The 23317-nt window shown below is 43.3% G+C and overlaps 1 protein-coding gene across 12 annotated transcripts in view; it reads left to right on the top strand.

The window, feature by feature from the left end:
- Sltm (SAFB like transcription modulator) overlaps positions 1-9631 on the top strand; it is a 48611-nt gene extending 38980 nt beyond the window's left edge. For all 12 annotated transcript variants that reach the window (XM_052187884.1, XM_052187882.1, XM_052187886.1 and 9 more), the window contains 7 exons: positions 1271-1451; positions 2102-2226; positions 3378-3542; positions 4067-4381; positions 4473-4617; positions 6486-6646; positions 8969-9631. In XM_052187884.1, coding sequence (XP_052043844.1) covers positions 1271-1451; positions 2102-2226; positions 3378-3542; positions 4067-4381; positions 4473-4617; positions 6486-6646; positions 8969-9077 — 1201 coding nt within the window. In that variant the 3' untranslated portion in view covers positions 9078-9631. The remainder of the gene's footprint in view (positions 1-1270; positions 1452-2101; positions 2227-3377; positions 3543-4066; positions 4382-4472; positions 4618-6485; positions 6647-8968) is intronic.
- Positions 9632-23317: the final 13686 nt, after the last annotated feature.

Below are 23317 nucleotides of genomic sequence, written 5' to 3'. Positions count from 1 at the left end.
TTTGGTGTCGTATTGGTGAGTCATATGCCAATAGAAGTGTTCCAGGAGAAATGAGAGAATTTAAACATGATTTCTGAAATGGTAAAAATCTTGGGTAAAGCCCTCAACAAAATATAATCCCTCCACTTTAAAAAAGTAAATTTTGAGTTGTGTTATTGAAAAATGTAATACACAAACCTGTGCTAAAGCAAATAAACAAGCCTACCATTTATTAAAAATAGTTAAATTTTAGACTGCCTTTTAAAGCATTTGTTGTTTCTCAAGGGCACAGCTAGCTGTCCACTGTGGCACAGGAAAGGGTTTAAAAGTATTAGGTGATTTTTGCTCTTAAGGTCATGTTCTTTGGTCTGTAAAACTGCACTGACAGTTCATGTATCTGGTGCTGTAGAGTTCTTAGTCTCCACTCACTGAATGGTAGTAACTCACTGGGTTCAGTTAAAATGCTATATCAGTTTTTAAGGGAATAGCATTGACCCATTGAGAATACTGCATTGCTACAAGCAAATATGCAAGTGTGCAAAAAATGTAAAAGCTGTTTACCTGAGCGTCAAGAAGTAAAGAAAAAGCACTGAGCAAGGTCCACTTTGTGTTTGTACTGAATTGCCTTTGATGAAAAAGCTTGGTCCCTGCACCTTCTGTTGCAGCAGCCTTTAAGCACACCATTCTGTTAAAGAACATTTGTTATAATTGTTTGTGATTATAATTCCAAGCCATCAGAATAAAGTATATACTTGATTTCGGAAGATAAGGTTATATGGTAGATTTTAGAATTTTTCTGTGGAAGATAATTGATAAAAGGGAGCCAGTTGTGATGGCACACACCTATAATCTCAGTACTTGGAGCAGAGGCTAGAGGTTTGCCACAAGTTCAAGGCCAGCCTGGTCTAAATAGTGAGTTTGAGGCCAGACAGACCTACATAATGAGACTCTGTCACAAAAAAACAGAAGAAAAATGGTAGTTTTATAAACTTATATACTTTTTTTAAATGTCAATTATTGGTTTTTTACTATGCTGGTATTTTCATTTAACTAAATCATCTAATAGGCAAATAGTATATAAAATTTAGCTGCCTAGTGGACACTCCTATAAATATAATGCTGGAATATGTTTAAAGTTTTATTTTGCGTTCTTTCCAATTACATTAAAATTATTAAGATTAATGTGGAATTTAAAATTGCCAATCACGAGGAAAAAATTCAAATTCAAAGCTATTATTTTTCACACAGTGCTAGCATAATTTAAGTATTTCTAAATACTGATTTTTGTTAGACGAAAAGAGATTGCAGAAAGAGAGCGTCGAGAGCGTGAACGCATTAGAATAATTCGTGAACGGGAAGAACGGGAACGCTTACAGAGAGAGAGAGAGCGCCTAGAAATTGAAAGGCAAAAACTAGAGAGAGAGAGAATGGAACGCGAACGCTTGGAAAGGGAACGCATTCGTATTGAACAGGTGCAGTCAGAAAATCTTTTCATCTTGAACAACTCACCTTTGCAAACCCTGTAATTTTTTGCCCTCAAGTTTGCTTTACCTACTGTAAAGCTCCTATAGATCAGAATGAGCATTGAAGTGTCCCTGACAGATAACGAATTAGGCACTAGTTAAACGTATGTTGAATAGTGACTTCCTTGTTGATTGTAAGTAACCTGTAGCTCTGCAGTATAATGGCAGCCTAATAGTATGAGCTTAGGACTGAATCCAGAGGAGTCGTAATCTAGGCTCTGTCACCACCCCAGACTTAGAAATAACAAGTACTTCCTTACCCAAGGCTGGAAGGAAAGGATGCCTCTCTGCATAGTTGCCACCCAGGGCTTAAGGCACTTAAGAGAAAACCCAGTTTACTCGTTCCTTTTAGGTGCTTTTGTTTAAGTCAGTTTATTAAATGAAATCTTACCTTCCCCTACATGCTCACCAGTTTCTACCCCTCAACCCTGTTATTTTACTGTCACCCAGTAGTAGCTGTAGTCTAGGTGATTAAAATCTAATGTATTTGTCCCAGGTATGTGCTCTACCTGGTGTTTCTCTATGATGGTTTCTTAACTCAGATGTACACTTACCTTCTGTCTTTATTTTGTATTTGGTTCATTCCTGTGTGTCTGAAGGAACGGCGTAGGGAAGCTGAACGGATTGCTCGGGAGAGAGAGGAACTCAGAAGGCAGCAGCAGCAGCTTCGTTATGAACAAGAAAAAAGGAATTCTTTGAAGCGCCCACGTGATGTAGATCATAGGTAGTTGCTTCCTTTCCTCCTTAGTGGTTGGCTTGATATCTTATGCTTAGTGAGCTAGGGTTAGAATTAGAACGCAAACACTCCCAGCTCTGGAATGAAAAAGTCCTGGCTAAGACGGAAGGGAAAGGATTGTAGGACTGATAGGACCCAGTGCACTAGCTGACAGGAACAGTCTCTTAGCTTGCCTCTCCTAGCACCATATGGTTTCTTATTAAACCTGGAGGTACACAGACATAATCGGGATTGATAGTTTTCCAAGTCAGGCCTTTTAAAAATTTATCAAGGCAGAGAGTAAACAAACGGAAGTCATGAATTGGTGTGTTTATATTCATGCTTCCTGGCAGAGTTTAAAGTATAATTGTTTTATATAATTTTCTTATATAAGTTCTGAGCACTTTAGGCTTTTGTTGTTTGTTTGAATGGAGAAATTGGTAGGATGAATGCATTGAGCTCTTGTTCCTCTCTCCAGCTTCTTTCTCTAAGGGTCACAGTCGCTGAGGCTCAGGATGTAGCTCAGTGTTGGAATGCTTCCCTTGCATGAGACAGGTCCTGCTTGGGCCATCCCCTGCACTTTAAGGGGACAGGGGGTAACTGAAAACTGCTGGTCAGAATCTGTTAGGGCATGATGTCAGGCGGTTTCTCTTTTTCGTTTGAAGATGTACGAACAGGAAGTTTAAGCTAGAGAGATAAGCCAATGAGCAAAGTGACTCTGAGCAAGCGTGAGATCTACTTACTCCCCAGCACCTGTGGAAAAAGATGGGTGCAGAAGCATGTGCCTGTGATCCTAGCCGGGAAGAGGCAAACAGGCAGGTATCCCTGGAGCTCTGTGGATAACAGTTGAGTTCCTTCAGTGAGCTCCAGGCCAGTGAGAGGGCCTTCTGAAGTACGGTGGATGCAGCACCCGTGTACCCTGTGTCTCTACACCACAGATGTGTGCGCACACAAAACAGGCAGCTTTTTAATACTTTTCTCCTCATTTATGACACAGGATTTAACAGCTAATTCTGTCCCTGTGACTCACTGCTGTGTCTTGAGTTGAGTTGAGTTTGCCTTTTATGTTCACAGTTCCAACATAATTCTATGAATCCAAGTGAATGCTGTCTGGTAATTATCAAATAATTTATATAAATGAGCAAAAATTTCTCTTTAAGGCGAGATGATCCTTACTGGAACGAGAATAAAAAGTTATCTCTAGATACAGATGCACGATTCGGCCATGGGTCTGACTATCGTCAACAGAACAGGTTCCTTGACTTCAGTCACCGAGAGCGGGCCAGGTTTCCTGACACTGCATCTGTGCAGTCGTCCTTTGAAAGGTTGGTGGACATACTGTAGTGCTTACATCTGAGACAGGAGCCTTGCTAGTCAGTCCCAGTGTGGGCTCAGTAAGACCTGAGCGAAGGGCCAAGTCCACACTGAGTGTGACAAAGTGTATGTCAGGGTTGGGTTCTCTCTGGTGGGAGAGTGCTCTGCTCTGCCTACCTTCAGGAGGCGTGACTTGAGTCAGGAGTTGAGACCAGCCAAGGCTACACAGCCATTTGAGACTGTGGCATAAAACCAAATCAAGTGTGTGAATGGGGAATGCTAATTTTGGATGCACCAGGGCTATAACAGTAAAATATGCAGGCTAATCGTGAGTTCACTGACAGTGTCTCCTGGAGAACAACCTTTGTGTTAGACACAGCTCCATTGAAACGATCATTGCAGTGATGAGGGCTTGGCTGGCAGCCTTGCCATAATTCCCTGAAGAGAAGGGTTTCTGGTTATTGGGCATGCAGATCAAGGTGAGATATGAGCAAGTGAACACTTCTTAGGACCTTTGTTTGTTTTCCTTCAATAGACGGGAACGGTTTGTTGGTCAAAGTGAAGGAAAAAAACCGAGACCAGCGGCCCGAAGAGAAGAGCCAAATTTTGAAAGGTACCCTAAAAACTTCAGTGATTCCAGAAGAAATGAGCCTCCACCACCAAGAAATGAACTTAGAGAAACAGACAGACGAGAGGTCCGAGGGGAACGAGACGAGAGAAGAACAGTAATTCTTCATGATAGGCCTGAGGTCGCTCACCCCAGACACCCTCGAGAAACTGTACCCAATCCTTCTAGACCAACCACCTGGAAAAGTGAAGCGAATATGTCCACAGAGAAACGGGAGTCAAGGTAGTTCTTAAAAATGTCTTCATGGTATACTGTGCATTTGAGTTTTTCAGAATTATAAAGTGAGGTTTCGATTCTTGTGCTATGTTAACAGAGTTGAAAGGCCAGAACGATCTGGGAGAGAAGTGTCTGGTCACACTGTGAGGGGAGCACCCCCTGGGAATAGGAGTAGTACCTCAGGCTATGGAAACCGAGAGGGAGAGCGAGGAGTCATCTCTGACAGAGGAAGTGGAGCACAGGTAAAAGTTCCTAGAAGCTTCTGTTGATGCTTATGTTTTCTCTCATTTTAAAAATTAAATTTTTATTTTATGGGTGTTTTGCCTTCCCCCCCCACCATATATATATGTATGCCATTTTTATGCCTTGTGCCTATGGGATTCAGGTCTCTTGGAACTAGAGTTACAGACAGCTGTGAGTGCCGGGGATTGAACCAAGTCCTTTAGAAGAGCAATTGGTACTTTTAACTGCTGAGTTATAACCAGCCTATAGGAGATGCATTTGATGAGTGTTTTGTTTTCTGAGACAGGGTTTCTTTGGGTAGCCCTGGCTGGTCTGGAACTAGCTCTGTAGACCAGGCTGGCCTCAAACTCACAGTGATCTACTTATCTCTGCCTCGAGAGGCTAGGATTAAAGGCATGTACCACCATTGCCCAATGGGAATATGTTTTTATGTCATATTCCAGACAGAATTTAGAGCTGTGTTTGTGTTATACACTTGAAAACCCACCATGTTTCATTCAGTCATCTTTTAGCATGTGTTGGCATGGCCATGCAAGCATCTTTGGTGTCCTCAGTTGCTTCTCACTTTAGTTTTTGAGTCAAGGTCTCTTGCTGAAGCTTCAATTCTGGCTGCTCAATCAAGCCAGCCTATTCAAGGGCCTTTTCCAGTGGCAGCCCGCAGCTCTTACCCAGTTTCTTTTTCTCCCCTCTCTCCCCTCCCTCCTACTGTCCCTCCCTCCCCCTCTCTCTTCTTCTTCCTCTCCCACTCCCTCTCCCTCTCTCTCCTTCTTCCTTACCCACTCCCTCCCCCTCTCTTTTCCCTCTCTGTCTCTCTTTGTTGTTGTTGTTGTTTGAGACAGGCTTTCTCTGTAACCTAAACTCAGAGATCAACCTACCTCTGTGACTACTGAGTGCTGGGATTAAAGCTCCAGGCTTCTTACCCAGCTTTTATGTGGGTTCTGGGAATTAGAACTCCAGTCATGCTTGGATGAAAATACTATATGTACTAAGCCTCTCCAGTCCTCAATGATAAATTTTGTTTTAACCAGAAAGTGTTTTAAAATCTTGTCATTAACTATTATCATTGTACGTCCTCTCATCCAGCACATTAATAAAGTAGGTTCTTGGTCTAATGGTTATGAAGTATTAATGTGTCAGTACTTCATGTTAATGTTTACATGAGTTCATTAACCTGGCTACTCTAGCCAAAACTTAAAATTAAGCATACAATGCAGTTACTGTTTTATTTAGGATAGAACTTAAGAAATTATTGTACACCAGTACTCTACATTCCGAAAGCCCCCTTTAAAAAGTTCTGAGGAGAGGAGAGCCTGGATTCTTTGTCAGAAGTTTATCATGTCTGTCAATTATGTGGCTGATATTGTATCTAAATTTGTGTAGATGCTGACAGCTTTGCCTAAGCTGGTGTCAGCAGCCCTTGACTCCTCCTCTTGTCCTTGGTTCTACAAATGCGTGTGTTCTATGTCCCCACACTCTGTAGCCATGATGGAGCACATGCATAGGTCTTAGCACTGAGCCCTGCTGGGTAACACTGGACAGCCTCTCTGAACCCGTTGGCACACTGTTCTCATAGCTTGACCATATACCCATCCTCAAGTGCTCTTTAACCTTTGACCTCTTGTGTATATGTAGAGATTTATTCAGGCATTTGAAACAACTGTGCCCAAATAGTGCTGGAGTAGTAGTGGATGTGGACACAGAAATAAAGGTACTGAGGAACTCCTGCCAGAGTAGGTGGTTACTCCTTCATGTGCTACACTATACTCTCAGACATCGTACTGCTTTGATCTGATCCTAAAACATGGCGGAGTGAGTCAGGGCATGGGACTAAGGGGCCAGGACTCATCTTTTCATGTGCTGTTCCCAGCACTACCCTGAAGAACGACATGTTGTGGAACGTCACGGACGGGACACAAGTGGACCAAGGAAAGAGTGGCACGGGCCACCCTCCCAGGGGCCTAGCTACCATGACACAAGACGAATAGGTGACGGCCGGGCAGGAGCAGGCATGATAACCCAGCACTCAAGGTGAGTAGCTAACTTTTGAAAAGTTTTTCTGTGGTCATGCAATTGGGTAGTCCTTTTCCTAAAGATTGTTAGAATTTTTGAGAAATTACATTGCAGGTAGTAAATCCCGAGGAATGCCCAAACCTTTCCTAAGACCTGAGTTGGCAACTGGTTTGTAAGATTGTCCTCCCTGTTGTAAGTTAACAATTAGCACTCTTGCAAGTGGTCCTAGACAGAGGCCATGCACATAACCTTGTAGTGCTTACCACTGAGTAGGTCAAGGAAGCTGAAGGTAGGTAGGGCCATTCCTTGTTACACAACGAGTCCAGCGCCACACACTCACCTCAAGCCTGTCTGAGGTAGAGGAGCAAGCTTCGGCTTTATCTTCTTACTCTGGTGTCAGTGCTGTCTTGGCAGCCTCCCCATCTTTCCCGTCCTGTGTGTCACACCCTTGTTTTAGAGGACATACTGCTTTGCTATCCTATTGTTTACTCCTGTGTTGTGTCCTTGTAACAGTGCCATGTGTGGTCCAAAGAGCACCAGTGACTTGTTCTGTTTAGGTTTTTGGTTCTGGGGCTCCTTACAGTCTGCTGTTTTACTCTGTTGCTTTCCTCATTCGGAAGCAGTCTTTTGGTGACTGGACTGTCTTCACTGTCTTCAAGTCAGGATTCTCTTGCCTCAGCCTTCCAGGTACCACCCCACCATGTCAGCACACACACACACACACACACACACACACACACCTTCTTTCTCTCTTCCTCTCTTTCTTTTCTTTCCTTCTCCTTCCTTCCTTCCTTCCTTCCTTCCTTCCTTCCTTCCTTCCTTCCTTCCTTCCTTCCTTCCTTCCTTCCTTCCTTCCTTCCTTCCTTCCTTCCTTCCTTCCTTCCGTTTTTCAAGACAGGGTCTCACTGCATATCCCTGGATGTGCAGGAACTAACTCACTGGCCTCACACTCAAGAGATCTGCCTGCCTCTGCCTCGTGGTCCTCAGTGCTGAGACTGAGGGTGTGTGCCCAGCCTTCAGCCTTCAGCCTTCTGTTCTCCCTCTGGAGCTTTCGCTTTGGCTCCTTCAAGCAGATGAGTGTCACACATCCCTCCACTGCCATCTCATCGTTGTAATGCCTCTCTGTTTTCTCCAGGATGCAGGCAAACTTGTTCCTCTCCAACTTCATTTGTTTTCTTGCCTCAAGCTTCTTTTACCCCTCAGTGCTGCCCAATCTTGATCTTTGTTTGTTCTTAGAAGAAATTCAAAATGGCATCCAGATGTTTAAGCATGTTTCTGATGCTGCCCCTTCCTCTGTCCATCTGAACATGGCTGTGGAACCACACGTTTTGTTGTGTCATTTACTTATTTCAAAACCACAGTGGCTTCTGTAGGTCACAAACTTAACCCAGAGTTCTCAGTTGGCTTTATTGGAAGCACTTCACTGCCCGTTATGATAGAGTTTTGGAGTGCCTTTTTCCGGTCACTTTCTGGCATCTGTAGTGCTGCTCTCAATATAAAGATACTGCCATGAAGCTCTAGTGTATACCACAATCTCCTTAACATTACTAATTAAAGCAGACTAGAGAGTCTCAGAGCATGGATCTGAGTGGGGTCGGAGTGGTATGTGAATTAGGACTAGCAGAGAAAGACTGAAGGGGGGGGATCTTGTGTTTAAGCTTTGCCTCATCTCCATAATTAGATCTTGTGTAAAAAGGGATTGAGAGGAGGTAGGAAGCCCTGAAGAGGCTCTGCACGAGTCGCTGCTGCTGCTGCTGCTGCTGCTGCTGCTGCTGCTGCTGCTGCTGCTGCTGCTACTGCTACTGCTACAGCTGCTGCTGCTGCTGCTGCTGCTGCTGCTGCTACTGCTACAGCTGCTGATCCAGGATGCATATCGTAGAAGTCTAGCTGTAGTCTTGTTCTGCATAGCCTTGGCTTCTGAAGAGGTGGGCATTGAAATGAGAGTGCCAGGGTCCCGCTGTTGCTGCCCACCATAACAGCTCTGTGCTCTGGACAAGATATACTTCCAGGCCCAGTGGTGGCTCACGCCCTTAATCCCAGCACTTGGGAGGCAGAGGCTGGCTGATCTCTGAGTTCAAGGCCAGCCTGGTCTACAGGGTAATCTTTCAGGATAGCCAGGGCTACACAGAGAAACCCTGTCTGGAAAAACAAAGCAAGATACACTGGCAGGAAAGGAGGGCTGGTGATGATGTGCCCCTTACAGGACTAGAGTCTTGCTGTAGGTGAGCGAAGCAGAGAGCAGCCTGTGTGCCACTGAGGGGCAGTGCGGGGACAGCAGTTCTTGTGATTGTTGGTTTGTTCTGACCTTTGTTTCCCCTTTGACACCCCCCCCCCCTTTAGCACTGCATCCCCAGTGAACAGGATTGTACAGATGAGTGGCAACTCCCTGCCAAGAGGAAGCAGCTCTGGGTTCAAGCCGTTTAAGAGTGGACCTCCACGGCGATTTTAACGCCAACTTCCAGCTGTGTCGTCAAGATAATTTATTGAGATCTCCTGTAAACTTTCCCTGACTGCTTACTGGGAGGACCTCTGACTGCTTGAGAGTTCTAGCTGACTGTTGTTTTTCTTTTTAAAAAAATTTAACATGATTTCTTTTCTCAATTTTAGAGAAGATGTTTAAATAGTTCTGTTGAAACTTTTCATAGTTTTGTGTACCATTCAACCTTTTCTTGCAGCACTGAGACCCATTTGAAAGGATTGACCCCGAGGCTGTTCTGTGTGGCACTCACTGTGTGAACATGAGTGGTTTGCAGCTGAATGGTAGTGGTTTCATTTGCAGTATAGCTCTGTGGTGTCACCAGTGTTTGCTGCCTCCATCCTGAAGGCTATTTGAGCTTCAGAAGCCTGCTGTCTAATTTTTAGAGAATAAGATTGTTCCTTGCATTTCGGAGTATTATGTAACCTATTTTTGCAGAAGGTACTGTTACATTAAGTGCATCTGTGTATCCTGGTTAAAAAAAAATGTAATCTTTTTGGAAATAAACCTTCATATTCTGTATAGTTGCTAAAGTGTTGAGAACCTTTTTAATTATACTAAATGTAGATATTCTGTAGAGGGAGCAACACGCTTCTTCAGCTCTGCATGGTCCCAGACCCTGGAGTTGGCAGAGACCTTGTCCATGTGCCTTATGTCATGAGGGTCTCATCTGAGTTGAGCAGGTGAGTGTGCACTTGTGGGGGATCTTCACATTTTGATGGATGGATCCCAACACTCAGAATTTGGGATAGAACTCAGAATTGGGCAGAACATTTTGTGACAACGTTCCCATCTTCCCCAAATAATGCTGAGAAGTGGAAGAAGCCCACAGTCTATCTGGGTGAAATAGTCAAGTTTTGTGAGATTAACACACACACACACACACACACACACACACACACACGAGTCTTCTAGTTTCAAGGGCAGTCCTTCAGCCTTCCTGCTAGTGAGTCCCAAGCAGCAGACTTGGTAAGAGCTGAAATCTCTGCTCCTAGGATATGTGTCAAGCTTTTTCTAGTCATGAGGAATGTGCTGGAAATTCTATAATCCTTTGTTTCTGCATCTTCAGTAGAAAAGATCTTGACAATAGACTTAGAACACCATGTATTTCACCACAGCTTTCCAAAACCCTTTATAGACACCAGCCACCATAACCGATACTGTCCAGATCTTGGTCCCAACATTGGTCTGTTCATGTCTGTTGAAGGGTAGAAAGAGTGGTACTCTAATGTGGAGTCTTTGTAGAAGTTCTTGATCATGTCTAGCCCTGGATGTAGGGGCATGAGCTGCAGTTGCAAGCCAAGGGACTCTGGAGTATGGTTCTTTAGGGAACCCCCTTCTTTTTTCTTTTGTTTTCTTTTTTTTCTTTTTGAGACAAGGTTTCTCTGTACAACCTTGGCTGTCCTTGAACTCATCTGTAGACCAGGCTGGCCCTGAACTCTAAGATCTGCCTGCCTCTGCCTCTGCCTCTGCCTCCTAAGTGCTAGGATTAAAGGTGTGGACTGCCAGGTCCAGTTTGGGAGCTGGATCTCAGAATCTGCCCTTCCTGCCCTATAGCTCTGTGTGTGTGTGTGTGTGTGTGTGTGTGTGTGTGTGTGTGTGTGTGTGTCCAGCCTTCAGCTTTGGAGAGGATATGTGTGTGTCCATGTCCAGTCTTAAGTTGTATAGTGTGATTATATCCATATCAACACCCATTTTCTACTTCCTGAAACTTTTGAGTGGCAAAACAAAACCCTCAGTGTTCACTGCCTAGCTGGCTGTAGACTGGGTTATGCTCCTGTTGGTGGCTAGAGTCATGTGACACTTTTATGTTTTGGTGCTCAGAAGCAACCAAGGTCACAGTTGGTGTACTGCGCAGTCCGCACCTATACACCTCAGAAGATCTTGGCTAGTTAATGTTTTTCTGATTAGTTTTTTTTTTTTTAACTAGTCTCCTGTCAGGCACAGAGGTACATTCTCAGCCTACTGAAATGCTATTAAGAAGGTAGTTTTGAAGAACCAGGAAGATGGCTCAGTGGCAAGAATGATTCCCCTACAAGCACAAGGATCTAAGTTCAAATCCCCAGCACCTACATGGAAAGACAGACCATGGGACTGGACAGATGGCACAAGTGGTTAAGAGTACTGGCTGCTCTTCCAGAAGTCCTAAGTTCAATTCCCAGTACCCACATGGTGGCTCATAACCATCTATAATGGGATCCAATGCCCTCTTCTGGGACACAGGTGTATATGCAGTTAGAACACTCATACTTAAAAAGAAAAAATCTTAAAAATATGGGTCATGATCATGTGTGCCTCTGACTCCAGTGTTGGGTTAGGGTGTGCTGGCTCCTCAGTGAGACCAGGCTTCAGCTTTCGTGAGTACCCTTGTCTCCGGGCAGTAAGGCAGAGACTGAAAGACAATACCTGAGACTTCTTTGGCCTTGACATAGGTATGCACACCTGCACCATCTATACACCATGCACTTACAACTATATATAGCTCCAGATGTGATTGCTCATGCCTTTAATCCCAGCACTCTGGAAGGCTGAGGCAGGAAAGCCCCCATGACTTCAGGGCCAGCTAGGGCTACCTGATGAGATTCTGCTGCAAAAAAATAAAGGTGGGAAGTTGTTAAGACACTGGATGTCAATCTTGGGTTTACATACACATACATACACATATATCGGTGCATCTACACATGTGAACATGCAAATACACATGTTAAAATGCATAGTTGAATGTGTACAGCCAGCCTGGGCTACATAGACCATTAACAAAAAATGGTTACAGGTCTTTGAAGGGCTAGATACGTCTAGTAGCTAGTAGTCTTGCCTAATATGGAAGAGTCCCTTTGTTCAGTTCTCAGGACAAATAAATTAGCTTTGAGTGTTTAGAATCTTTGCTTGCTCTGAAGAGCCCAACAGTGTCCAGATACTGTTATTTCTCATGTTGCCATGCTTACAGCTTTTTCTAGTTTAGAAAACTTGAGAAAACTGCATGGGATTATTTAGGAGTTGTGAGTAACTCTGAAGACTAATTAGGTCACCAATTAGAGTCAGTGAGAGGGTTTTCTACAAGAGGGGCTCTTTCCCTGACTAGAGTATGGCGCTGTCCAAATGCTGCATTGAGTTTGTGATGGCTTCAGACCAACCGAAGGCTTGTAATTATTCAAGAAACCAGTGTGAGCAAGATGTTAAACTCATGTATGTCACCTGCAAAAGAATGCGAGTGAAAAGACAAGGCTTGGGAGTTGCATAGAAAGCACTTGGCTTGTGCTTCTGTGGCTTGCTCGAGAGTCACCTAACACCTCCTCCATTCCTGCACCTCCATTGCAAGTTAGATTGTTTTGAGACCTTCCTGGAAAATGGTTATTTTTTTTTTAACCCCTATTCTTCATAAAGTACAACATTTAAACCATCCTCTTGTCTGCAGATGAATCTTTTCTGCTGTCCACTACAAATACTTAGTATTCCCAGGTTCTTCAAATTTGACATACTCAAGCCAGGTACAGTAGTGCACACCTGTAATTTTAGCATCAAAGGAGTTTTAAGGCTAGCCTTGGCTAAGAGCACTGCTACAAAATTTAACAAAAAAAAGGTCTGGATGTGATGGCATATGCCTATAATCTTAGTATTTAGGAGGCAATGCAGAAGAGCAAGGAGTTCAAAGCCAGCATAGAATACATAAAAAAACAAACCGAACAAACAAACAAAAAACCAAAAAAAAAAAAAAAAACCTGTCTAAAAACAGTTGAGTGTAGTGGTGCACACTTTTAATCCCAGCACTTTGGAGGCCACCCTGGTCTGCAGAGTCAGTTCTAGTCCAGCCAGGCTTGGTCTTAGAATATACATTATATATAACACAACAGTATTAGCAGGGTGGTGGTGGTGCCAGCCTTTGATCCCAACGTTCAATTCCCCAGCACCCTCATGGCAATGAAAAAGGGGTCTGATGCCCTCTTGTGCTTTATGAGGCACTGCACACATGTACTCAGATATACATGTATTAAAAATATTCATACATACAAAATTTAAAATAGTGCAAACATCTTTTTAAAATTTAAAATGTTCTCTCTCTGTGAGCACGCCCCTTTCTCTGTCTTCCCCCTTCCCTGAGGCCAGTAACCTTGTCAGAGAGCAGCTTCCCAATAAACCTGCATTTAATATAAAAAATTTAAAATATGTATATTTGCATGTTTCTTTCTGTATGTGAACATGAAGCTAGATCCTTAGGAACTGTAGTTACAGGCAGTTGTGAATTGCCTGAGGTGGGAGGGTACTTTGAACCAAATTCTGTTGGTGAGCAAGAGCGTGGACGTGCCCTTCACTGCTAAGCTATCTCTCTAGTGCCATGCCCTCCCCATGATTGAAAGTTTCACTCACAAGCAAAAACCGAAGATTTCTTACTGATTCTGTGGTAAACTCTTCTCAAATGTAAACCCAGGGGCTGCCCGAACTTTTGATGCTAGTGCTTCTTTCTCTCCTACCCTTGTTCTTTCCATTGGGTCAAAATATGAATAAACTGTCAACACACACACACACACACACACACAAATCCAGTGGTCATGGAATGACAAAGAGAAAGTAACACAAGTTCAGGGTTTTAGTGTGTGAGTCTTGCACTAACAGTTCTCTGTTTTCTGTCAGATGGAATTTTGTGCATGTGCACACAAGAGTCTAGAAGTCAGCCTCAGGTGTCCTTCCTTGGGTGTGCTCCACCTTGTTTTGGGGGATGGGATCTGTAATGGCTCACAGCCCCTGGGATTTGAGTATGCCCTCTTCTCCATGCATACTCCCATGCCCCACATCTTAATTTCTCTATTGCTCTGATAAAACACTATGACCAAAGCAACGTGTTTAGTTTTTAAAAAAGTGTTTATTTGGGCTTATGGTTTCAGAGGGTGAGAGTCTATGGTGGTGGAACAAAACAGAGTTCACAAGAAGGAGGCAGAGAGACACACTGGGAATTGAGTAAGTCTTTTGAAACCTCAAAGCCTACCCACCCCCAGTGACACAGCTTCTTCAAAAAGGCCACTTCTTATCCTTCCCAGCTGCTCTACCAACTAGGGACCAACTATTCAAACATGTGCCTTTGTGGGGGCCATTCTTATTCCAATTACTACACCCCACTTTTTAAAAAAGCATGGATTCTGGAGAAGGAGCTCAGGTCCTAATGCTTTCTCTTCGATTACATGTTTTTGTTGTTGTTGCTGTTGCTTTTGGTTTTTTGAGACAGGGATTTTCTGTGTAACAGCCCTGGCTGTCCTGTAACTAGCTCAGAAGACCAGGATGGCCTTGAAATCAGATCTGCCTGCCTCTACTTCCCAAGTGCTAGGATACCACCATCCCCAGCTTTAGTTAGAATTTTTAATATTTCAGTTTTTAATTGGTTTTTGCCAATGTATAAAAGCATTTGAAATTATTTTAAAATGGAATTTACAGATGATCAGAACACAACTATCAAATTGTGCCACTTCTGTCATGATCAAAGAGCAGACTATCATTGAAAATCTTTGTCCTTCACTGTTAAAAGGACAAAACGGCAACCATCAAATTGGGAAAGGATATTCACCAACCCCACATCTGATAGAGGGTTAATATCCAATATATACAAAGAACTCAAGAAGTTAGACCCCAGGGAACCAAATAACCCTATTAAAAATGGGGTACAGATCTTAACAAAGAATTTTCACCTGAAGAAATTCAGGAGAGATTGGGGCGGCGGCGGCGGCGGCGGCGGCGGCGGCAGCAGTGCAGCAGTGGCTGGTCCACTTGAAGGGCCATCAGCAGTGGAACCAAGGCGACACAGGGTCCAGTTGGCCCTGCGCCCACGACCACTGACCTTCGCTGACCAGCTGGGCGGCAAGCAGCTGCGGTTGTGCGGTGCCTTTTCGCTGCACGGAAGCCACTTCAGAACGGGGCCTCCTGCCTGTCAGGAGAGTCTCACCTCCATCTTGATTTCGGACTCCACAGATCGGACAGACTGAGGTACACAAACATAATCCGAGGCCAACACCTCAGGGGTCTGAGCCCGACGGGCGTTGGCCTGCACCCAGGCCCTGGGCTGTTCTGGTGGCCATCGGGGTGCCAACCCAGCCAGGAGGTTTTTTTGCCCTGGCCGGCGCACACACCGCCATTTTACCTACAGGACCCAGAGTGCTCGGGAGGGCAGAGACGGCTAACAAGCGTAGCCTGAGGCTAACAAAACGGGGTTCTAGGCCCCAAAAGGCACAGGACTGACCCCAAGAACTGGGCGGCTTGGTGGGCCATCTGTGAGTCAACCCGCCCAGGAGGTTGTTAGCCCAGCAGACTCTCCTGGCGCTTTCGGGGAGCGAGGACACGCACGCCGGCCATCCGGGTCACCTGGCGGACCCAATTAACAGTCATAGCCCCAGGGGAACTTTGCTCGGACCTTGGCCTCCCAGGCTTTTGCCTGGACTCGGGGCCTGGGCGGCCAGGCTAACCTTGTGTGCGCCAGCCCGATTGGGGAATCGGCTGCCCAGTGGAGTGAGAGGAACACAGGGGAGGTCACAGCAGCATACACCTTCGGCACTCCCTGGGGGTGCACATGGGCTCCATCTGGTCCACAGACACAATCTGGGGCAAGGCCTCAGGCGGAAGCCCTCAGCTCAACTCTCTCCGCTTCAGATCAGCCTGGGCGGCCGCCCACATCTCCAGGTCCCTCAAGAGGCTAGCGGGGGCTTCTGGGCGGCCAGCTGGGAGAAGTCGGTGTGCTCCAGTAAATCCTGCGGGCCCCAGCGGGAGCCTTCAGGTGCCTGCTTCGGGATCTGAACAGCCTGGACAGCAGCACCCTGTCTACAGGCACTGCAGGGTGTAAGCTGTGCACCAGAGGCCAACGGGGAAGGGGCAGCTTGTACTGGTGAGTCCAGCACTGACAAGACCAAGTAACACCAGTGAGAACTAGATGGCAAAAGGCAAACGCAGGAACGTCACTAACAGAAATCAAGGCAATATGGCAACATCTGAACCCAATTCTCCTCTACCAGCATGTCCTGGATACCCCATCACACCAGTAAAACAAGATTTGGATTTAAAATCACTGGTCATGATGCTGGTACAGGAACACATGAAGGACATACTTAAAGAAATTCAGGAGAAAATGGATCAAAAGTTAGAAGCCCTTGCAAGGGAAACACAAAAATCATTGAAAGAAATCCAAGAGAATATAAAAGCCAACAAGGAGGAAACGCAAAAATCACTTAAAGAAATACAGGAGAACAGGTCATGAAAGAGGAAACAGGCTGAGGTCATGAAAGAGGAAACACAAAAATCTCTTAAAGAATTACAGGAAAGCACAAACAAGCAAGTGAAGGAGCTAAGCAAAATCATCCAGGATCTAAAATCAGAAGTAGAAACAACTAAGAAAACTCAAAGGGAGACAACTTTGGAGATAGAAAGCCTTGGGAAGAAATCAGGGGATAGAGATGCAAATATCAACAACAGAATACAAGAAATAGAAGAAAGAATCTCAGATGCTGAAGATTCCATAGAAACTATGGACTCAACAGTTAAAGAAAATGCAAAATGCAAAAAGCTTGTAACCCAAAATATCCAGGAAATCCAGGACACAATGAGAAGAACAAACCTAAGGATTATAGGCATAGATGAGAGTGAAGATTTACAACTTAAAGGGCCAGCAAATATCTCCAATAAAATTATGGAAGAAAACTTCCCTAACCTAAAGAGAGAGATGCCCATGAATATACAAGAAGCCTACAGAACTCCAAACAGAATGGACCAGAACAGAAATACTTCCCGTCACATAATAATCAAAACACCAAATGTTCTAAACAAAGAAAGAATATTAAAGGCAGTAAGAGAAAAAGGCCAAGTAACATATAAAGGAAGACCTATCAGAATCACAGCAGACTTTTCACCCAAGACTATGAAGGCTAGAAGGTCCTGGGCAGATCTCATGCAGACTCTAAGAGAACACAAATGCCAACCAAAACTACTATATCCAGCAAAACTCTCAATCACCATAGATGGAGAAACTAAGATATTTCATGACAAAACCAAGTTTACCCAATATCTATCCACAAACCCAGCCCTAAAAAGGATAATAGGAGGACAACACCAATACAAGGAGGGAAACTTCACCCTGGAAAAAGCAAGATAGTAACCTTTCATCAAACCCAAAAGAAGTTAAGCAATCAAATTTAAAAAATAACGTCAAAAATGATAGGAAGTAACAATCACTATTCCTTAATATCTCTTAACATCAATGGACTTAATGCCCCAATAAAAAGACACAGACTAACTGACTGGATACGTAAACAGGACCCTACATTTTGCTGCTTACAGGAAACACACCTCAGGGTCAAAGACAAACACTACCTTAGAGTAAAAGGCTGGAAGACAATTTTACAAGCAAATGGTCTCAGGAAACAAGCTGGAGTAGCCATTTTAATATCAGATAAAATTGACTTTCAACCCAAAGTCATCAAAAGAGACTCTGAGGGACACTTCTTGCTGGTCAAAGGAAAAATACAACAAGAAGAACTCTCAATCCTGAACATCTATGCTCCAAATGCAAGGGCACCCTCTTTCATAAAAGAAACTTTTTTAAAACTCAAAGCACACATTGCACCTAACACAATAATTGTGGGTGACTTCAACACTGCACTTTCCTCAATGGACCGATCAGGAAAACAGAAACTAAACAAGGACACAATGAAACTAATTGAAGCTTTGGACCAATTAGATTTAACAGATATATATAGAACATTCTATCCTAAAACAAAAGAATATACCTTTTTTTCAGCACCTCATGGTACCTTCTCCAAAATCGACCATATAATTGGTCACAAGACAGACCTCAACAAATATAAGAAGATCGAACTAATCCCATGCCTCCTATCTGATCACTATGGAGTAAAAGTGGTCTTCAATAGCAACAGAAACAACAGAAAACCCACATACACGTGGAAATTGAACAATACTCTACTCAATGATACCTTGGTCAAGGAAGAAATAAAGAAAGAAATTAAAGACTTTTTAGAACATAATGAAAATGAAAACACAACATACCCAAATCTATGGGGCACAATGAAAGCAGTGCTAAGAGGAAAACTCATAGCCCTGAGTGCCTCCAAAAAGAAAACGGAGAGAGCATACATTACCAGCTTAATGACACACCTGAAAGCCCTAGAACAAAAAGAAGCTATTTCACCCAGGAGGAGTAGAAGGCAGGAAATCATCAAACTCAGGGCCAAAATCAATCAAGTAGAAACAAAGAGAACCATACAAAAAATCAACAAAACCAGGAGCTGGTTCTTTGAGAAAATCAACAAGGTAGATAAACCCTTAGCCAGACTGACCAAAAGGCACAGAGAAAGTATCCAAATTAACAAACTTAGAAATGAAAAGGGAGATATAACAACGGAAACTGAGGAAATCCAAAAAATCATCAGATCCTACTACAAGAGCCTGTATTCAACACAACTGGAGAATCTGGAGGAAATGGACAATTTCCTTGACAGATACCAAATACCAAAATTAAATCAGGACCAACTAGACCATCTAAACAGTCCCATAAAGCCTAAAGAAATAGAAGGAGTCATAGAAAGTCTTCCAACCAAAAAAAGCACAGGACCAGATGGTTTCAGTGCAGAATTCTACCAGACCTTCAAAGAAGAGTTAACACCAATACTCTTCAAACTATTCCACAAAATAGAAACAGAAGGAACACTACCCAATTCCTTCTACGAAGCCACAATTACGCTGATACCAAAGCCACACAAAGATCCAACAAAGAAAGAGAACTTCAGACCAATTTCCCTTATGAACATCGATGCAAAAATACTCAATAAAATTCTTGCCAACCGAATCCAAGAACACATCAAAACGATCATCCACCATGATCAAGTAGGCTTTATCCCGGGAATGCAGGGTTGGTTTAATATACGGAAATCCATCAATACAATCCACTACATAAACAAACTCAAAGAAGAAAACCACATGGTCATTTCATTGGATGCTGAAAAAGCATTTGACAAAATTCAGCATCCTTTCATGCTTAAAGTCTTGGAGAGAACAGGAATTCAAGGCCCATACCTAAACATAGTCAAAGCAATATACAGCAAACCGGTAGCCAGCATCAAACTAAATGGAGAGAAACTTGAAGCAATCCCACTGAAATCAGGGACCAGACAAGGCTGCCCCCTTTCTCCTTATCTTTTCAATATTGTACTTGAGGTACTAGCTCGGGCAATTCGACAACATAAGGAGGTCAAAGGGATACAAATTGGAAAGGAAGAAGTCAAACTATCATTATTTGCAGACGACATGATAGTCTAACTAAGTGACCCAAAAAACTCCACTAGAGAGCTCCTACAGCTGATAAACAACTTCAGCAAAGTGGCAGGTTATAAAATCAACTCAAGCAAATCAGTGGCCTTCCTATACTCAAAGGATAAGCAGGCTGAGAAAGAAATTAGGGAAATGACCCCCTTCACAATAGCCACAAACAGTATAAAGTATCTTGGGGTGACTCTTACCAAACATGTGAAAGATCTGTATGACAAGAACTTCAAGACTCTGAAGAAGGAAATGGAAGAAGACCTCAAAAAATGGGAAAACCTCCCATGCTCATGGATCGGTAGAATCAATATAGTTAAAATGGCCATTTTGCCTAAAGCACTATACAGATTCAATGCAATACCCATCAAAATCCCAACTCAATTCTTCACAGAGTTAGAAAGAGCAATTATCAAATTCATCTGGAACAACAAAAAACCCAGGATAGCTAAAACTATTCTCAGCAACAAAAGAAAATCTGGGGGAATCAGTATCCCTGACCTCAAGCAATACTACAGAGCAATAGTGTTAAAAACTGCATGGTATTGGTACAGTGACAGGCAGGAGGATCAATGGAACAGGATTGAAGATCCAGAAATGAACCCACACACCTATGGCCACTTGATCCTCGACAAAGAGGCTGAAAACATCCAATGGAAAAAAGATAGCCTTTTCAACAAATGGTGCTGGTTCAACTGGAGGTCAGCATGCAGAAGAATGCGAATTGATCCATCCTTGTCTCCTTGTACTAAGCTCAAATCCAAATGGATCAAGGACCTCCACATAAAGCCAGACACTCTGAAGCTAATAGAAAAGAAACTGGGGAAGACCCTTGAGGACATCGGTACAGGGAGAAAGTTTCTGAACAGAACACCAATAGCGTATGCTCTAAGAGCAAGAATTGACAAATGGGACCTCATAAGGTTACAGAGTTTCTGTAAGGCAAAGGACACCATCAAGAGGACAGATCGGCAACCAACAAATTGGGAAAAGATCTTCACCAATCCTACATCAGATAGAGGGCTAATATCCAATATATATAAAGAACTCAAGAAGTTAGACTCCAGAAAACCGAGCAACCCTATTAAAAAATGGGGGTACAGAGTTAAACAAAGAATTCTCACCTGAAGAACTTCAGATGACGGAGAAACATCTTAAAAAATGCTCAACTTCATTAGTCATTAGGGAAATGCAAATCAAAACAACCCTAAGATTTCATCTTACACCAGTCAGAATGGCTAAGATTAAAAATTCAGGAGACAGCAGGTGTTGGAGAGGGTGTGGAGAAAGAGGAACACTCCTCCACTGCTGGTGGGGTTGCAAATTGGTACAACCACTCTGGAAATGAGTCTGGCGGTTCCTCCGAAAACTGGGCACCTCAATTCCAGAAGATCCTGCTATACCACTCCTGGGCATATATCTAGAGGATTCCCCACCATGTAATAAGGATACATGCTCTACTATGTTCATAGCAGCCCTATTTATAATTGCCAGATGCTGGAAAGAACCCAGGTATCCCTCAACAGAAGAGTGGATGCAAAAAATGTGGTATATCTACACAATGGAGTACTATTCAGCCATTAGAAACAATGAATTCATGAAATTCTTAGGCAAATGGATGGAGCTAGAGAACATCATACTAAGTGAGGTAACCCAGACTCAAAAGGTGAATCATGGTAGGCACTCACTAATAAGTGGTTATTAACCTAGAAAACTGGAATACCCAAAACATAATCCACACATCAAATGAGGTACAAGAAGAAAGGAGGAGTGGCCCCTGGTTCTGGAAAGACTCAGTGAAACAGTATTCGGCAAAACCAGAACGGGGAAGTGGGAAGGGGTGGGAGGGAGGACAGGGGAAGAGAAGGGGGCTTACGGGACTTTCGGGGAGTGGGGGGGCTAGAAAAGGGGAAATCATTTGAAATGTAAATAAATTATATCGAATAAAAAAAAATTAAAAAAAAAAAAGAAATTCGGATGGCCGAGAGGCACCTTAAGAAGTGCTCAACATCATTAGTCATTAGGGAAATGCAGATCAAAACAACCCTGAGATTTCACCTTACACCAGTCAGAATGGCTAAGGTCAAAAACTCAGTTGACAGCAGGTGTTGGTGAGGATGTGGAGAAAGAGGAACACTCCTCCACTGCTGGTGGGGCTGTAAGATGGTACAACCACTGTGGAAATCAGTCTGGAGGTTCCTCAGAAAACTGGACATGACACTTCCGGAGGACCCTGCTATACCCCTCCTGGGCATATACCCAAAGGATTCCCCAGCATGCAATAATGACACATGCTCCATTATGTTCATAGCAGCCTTATTTATAATAGCCAGAAACTGGAAAGAACCCAGATGCCCCTCAAAGGAGGAATGGATTCAGAAAATGTGGTATATTTACACAATGGAATACTACTCAGCAATTAGAAACAATGAATTCACAAAATTTTTAGGCAAATGGTTTGATCTGGAAAATATCATCCTAAGTGAGGTAACCCAATCACAAAAGAATACACATGGAATGCAATCTCTGATAAGTGGATATTAATCAGCTCAGAAGCCCTGAATACCCAAGGCACAAATTGCATAACAAATGACTCCCATGAAGAAGTATGGAGAGGGTCCTGATCCTGGAAAGGATTGATCTAGCATGGGAATATAAGGACAGAGAAAAAGGAGGGAGGTGATTGGAGAAGGGATGGAGAGAAGAAGGTTTATGGGACATATGGGGGGGGGGGGGAATCCGGGAAAGGGGAAATCATTTGGAATGTAAACAAAGAATATAGAAAATAAAAATTTTAAAAAAAGAAGAAGAAAATCTTTTTCCTTGTTTTTTTTAGATTTAATTTTAATTATGTGCACGTATGTGTGTCTGTATGTGGGTGTGTGCACATGAGTTCAGTTCTCCTGGGGTTGGAGTTCCAGGTGGTCCTCTGCAAGAGCAATACATGCTCTCTACCACTGAGTCATCTCTCCAGGCCTCCATCTTTCCCGATAACCCTAAAGCACTTCCAGCCCAGATAGCCACTGCTGCATTTTATTTTTCTTTCAAGTTTTGAATAACTAGAATCATACAATCCTTAAACTCTGTGCAGAGTTTGCACTTGGGATGTGTTGCTGTGTCAGTTTTCTTTTTGCTATGTAGGTGCCCACTTGAACCTACATACTGCCATTTCCTGTGCCTTCACTTATTGATGGAAAATTAGCTTGCTTGCTGTTTTATGAAAAAAAGTTTTGAATATTTGTGTTAATGGTCTCTGTACATGTTTTAATTTCTCTTGGCTAAGTAGGCTTGGAATTGACAGGTGTTAGACACAGCAGTGTATATTTAACATTGCAGGAAACTTCTGGGGAATTCTGAAGTTTGTACTATCTTTTCATCTTGTGTCTGAACTGTCCATATTCAGGCCTGAGCATTGGCAGTACTTCTGGTCTTAGCTGTTTTGTGGGTGTAACGTGCTATCTCATTGTGGACTTAATTTTTTCTTTTTAACTCTTAAAGAAAGGCTGTGTCACCACCCACCAGGTTGTTTCACCCAGCTACAGGAGGAGGGGGAAGTTATTGATGGCAAGTGGGGTGAGGTTTGCCGTTGTTCAGGATTCTTCACTGAACTAATTTGAATAATTTTATTGTAGGTATAACTGTCTCAAGTCATCTGGCTTCTGTTCTACCCCTGACAGCTTTAAGTATGGATGTAGGAGAAGCCTGACATTTGAGACTCTAAATAGGAGCGTGGTTGAAGTTTGAACTTAGTCACTCAGTAAGGGTAACTGGCCTCTCTGGCTGATGTGCTTTAGAACAAAATAACATTTGTTTGAAACTTAAGGCAGTGTCCCACTCCATACCCGAGGCTGGCCCTGAGCTCACATCAGTCCTGGTGCTTTGGCCACATTAGGGCTGACTACTAGTGTGGA

This window comes from Apodemus sylvaticus, chromosome 7 (assembly GCF_947179515.1).
Source record: "Apodemus sylvaticus chromosome 7, mApoSyl1.1, whole genome shotgun sequence".
Lineage (NCBI taxonomy): Eukaryota > Metazoa > Chordata > Mammalia > Rodentia > Muridae > Apodemus > Apodemus sylvaticus.
This window is presented reverse-complemented; position numbering and strand designations above follow the sequence as displayed.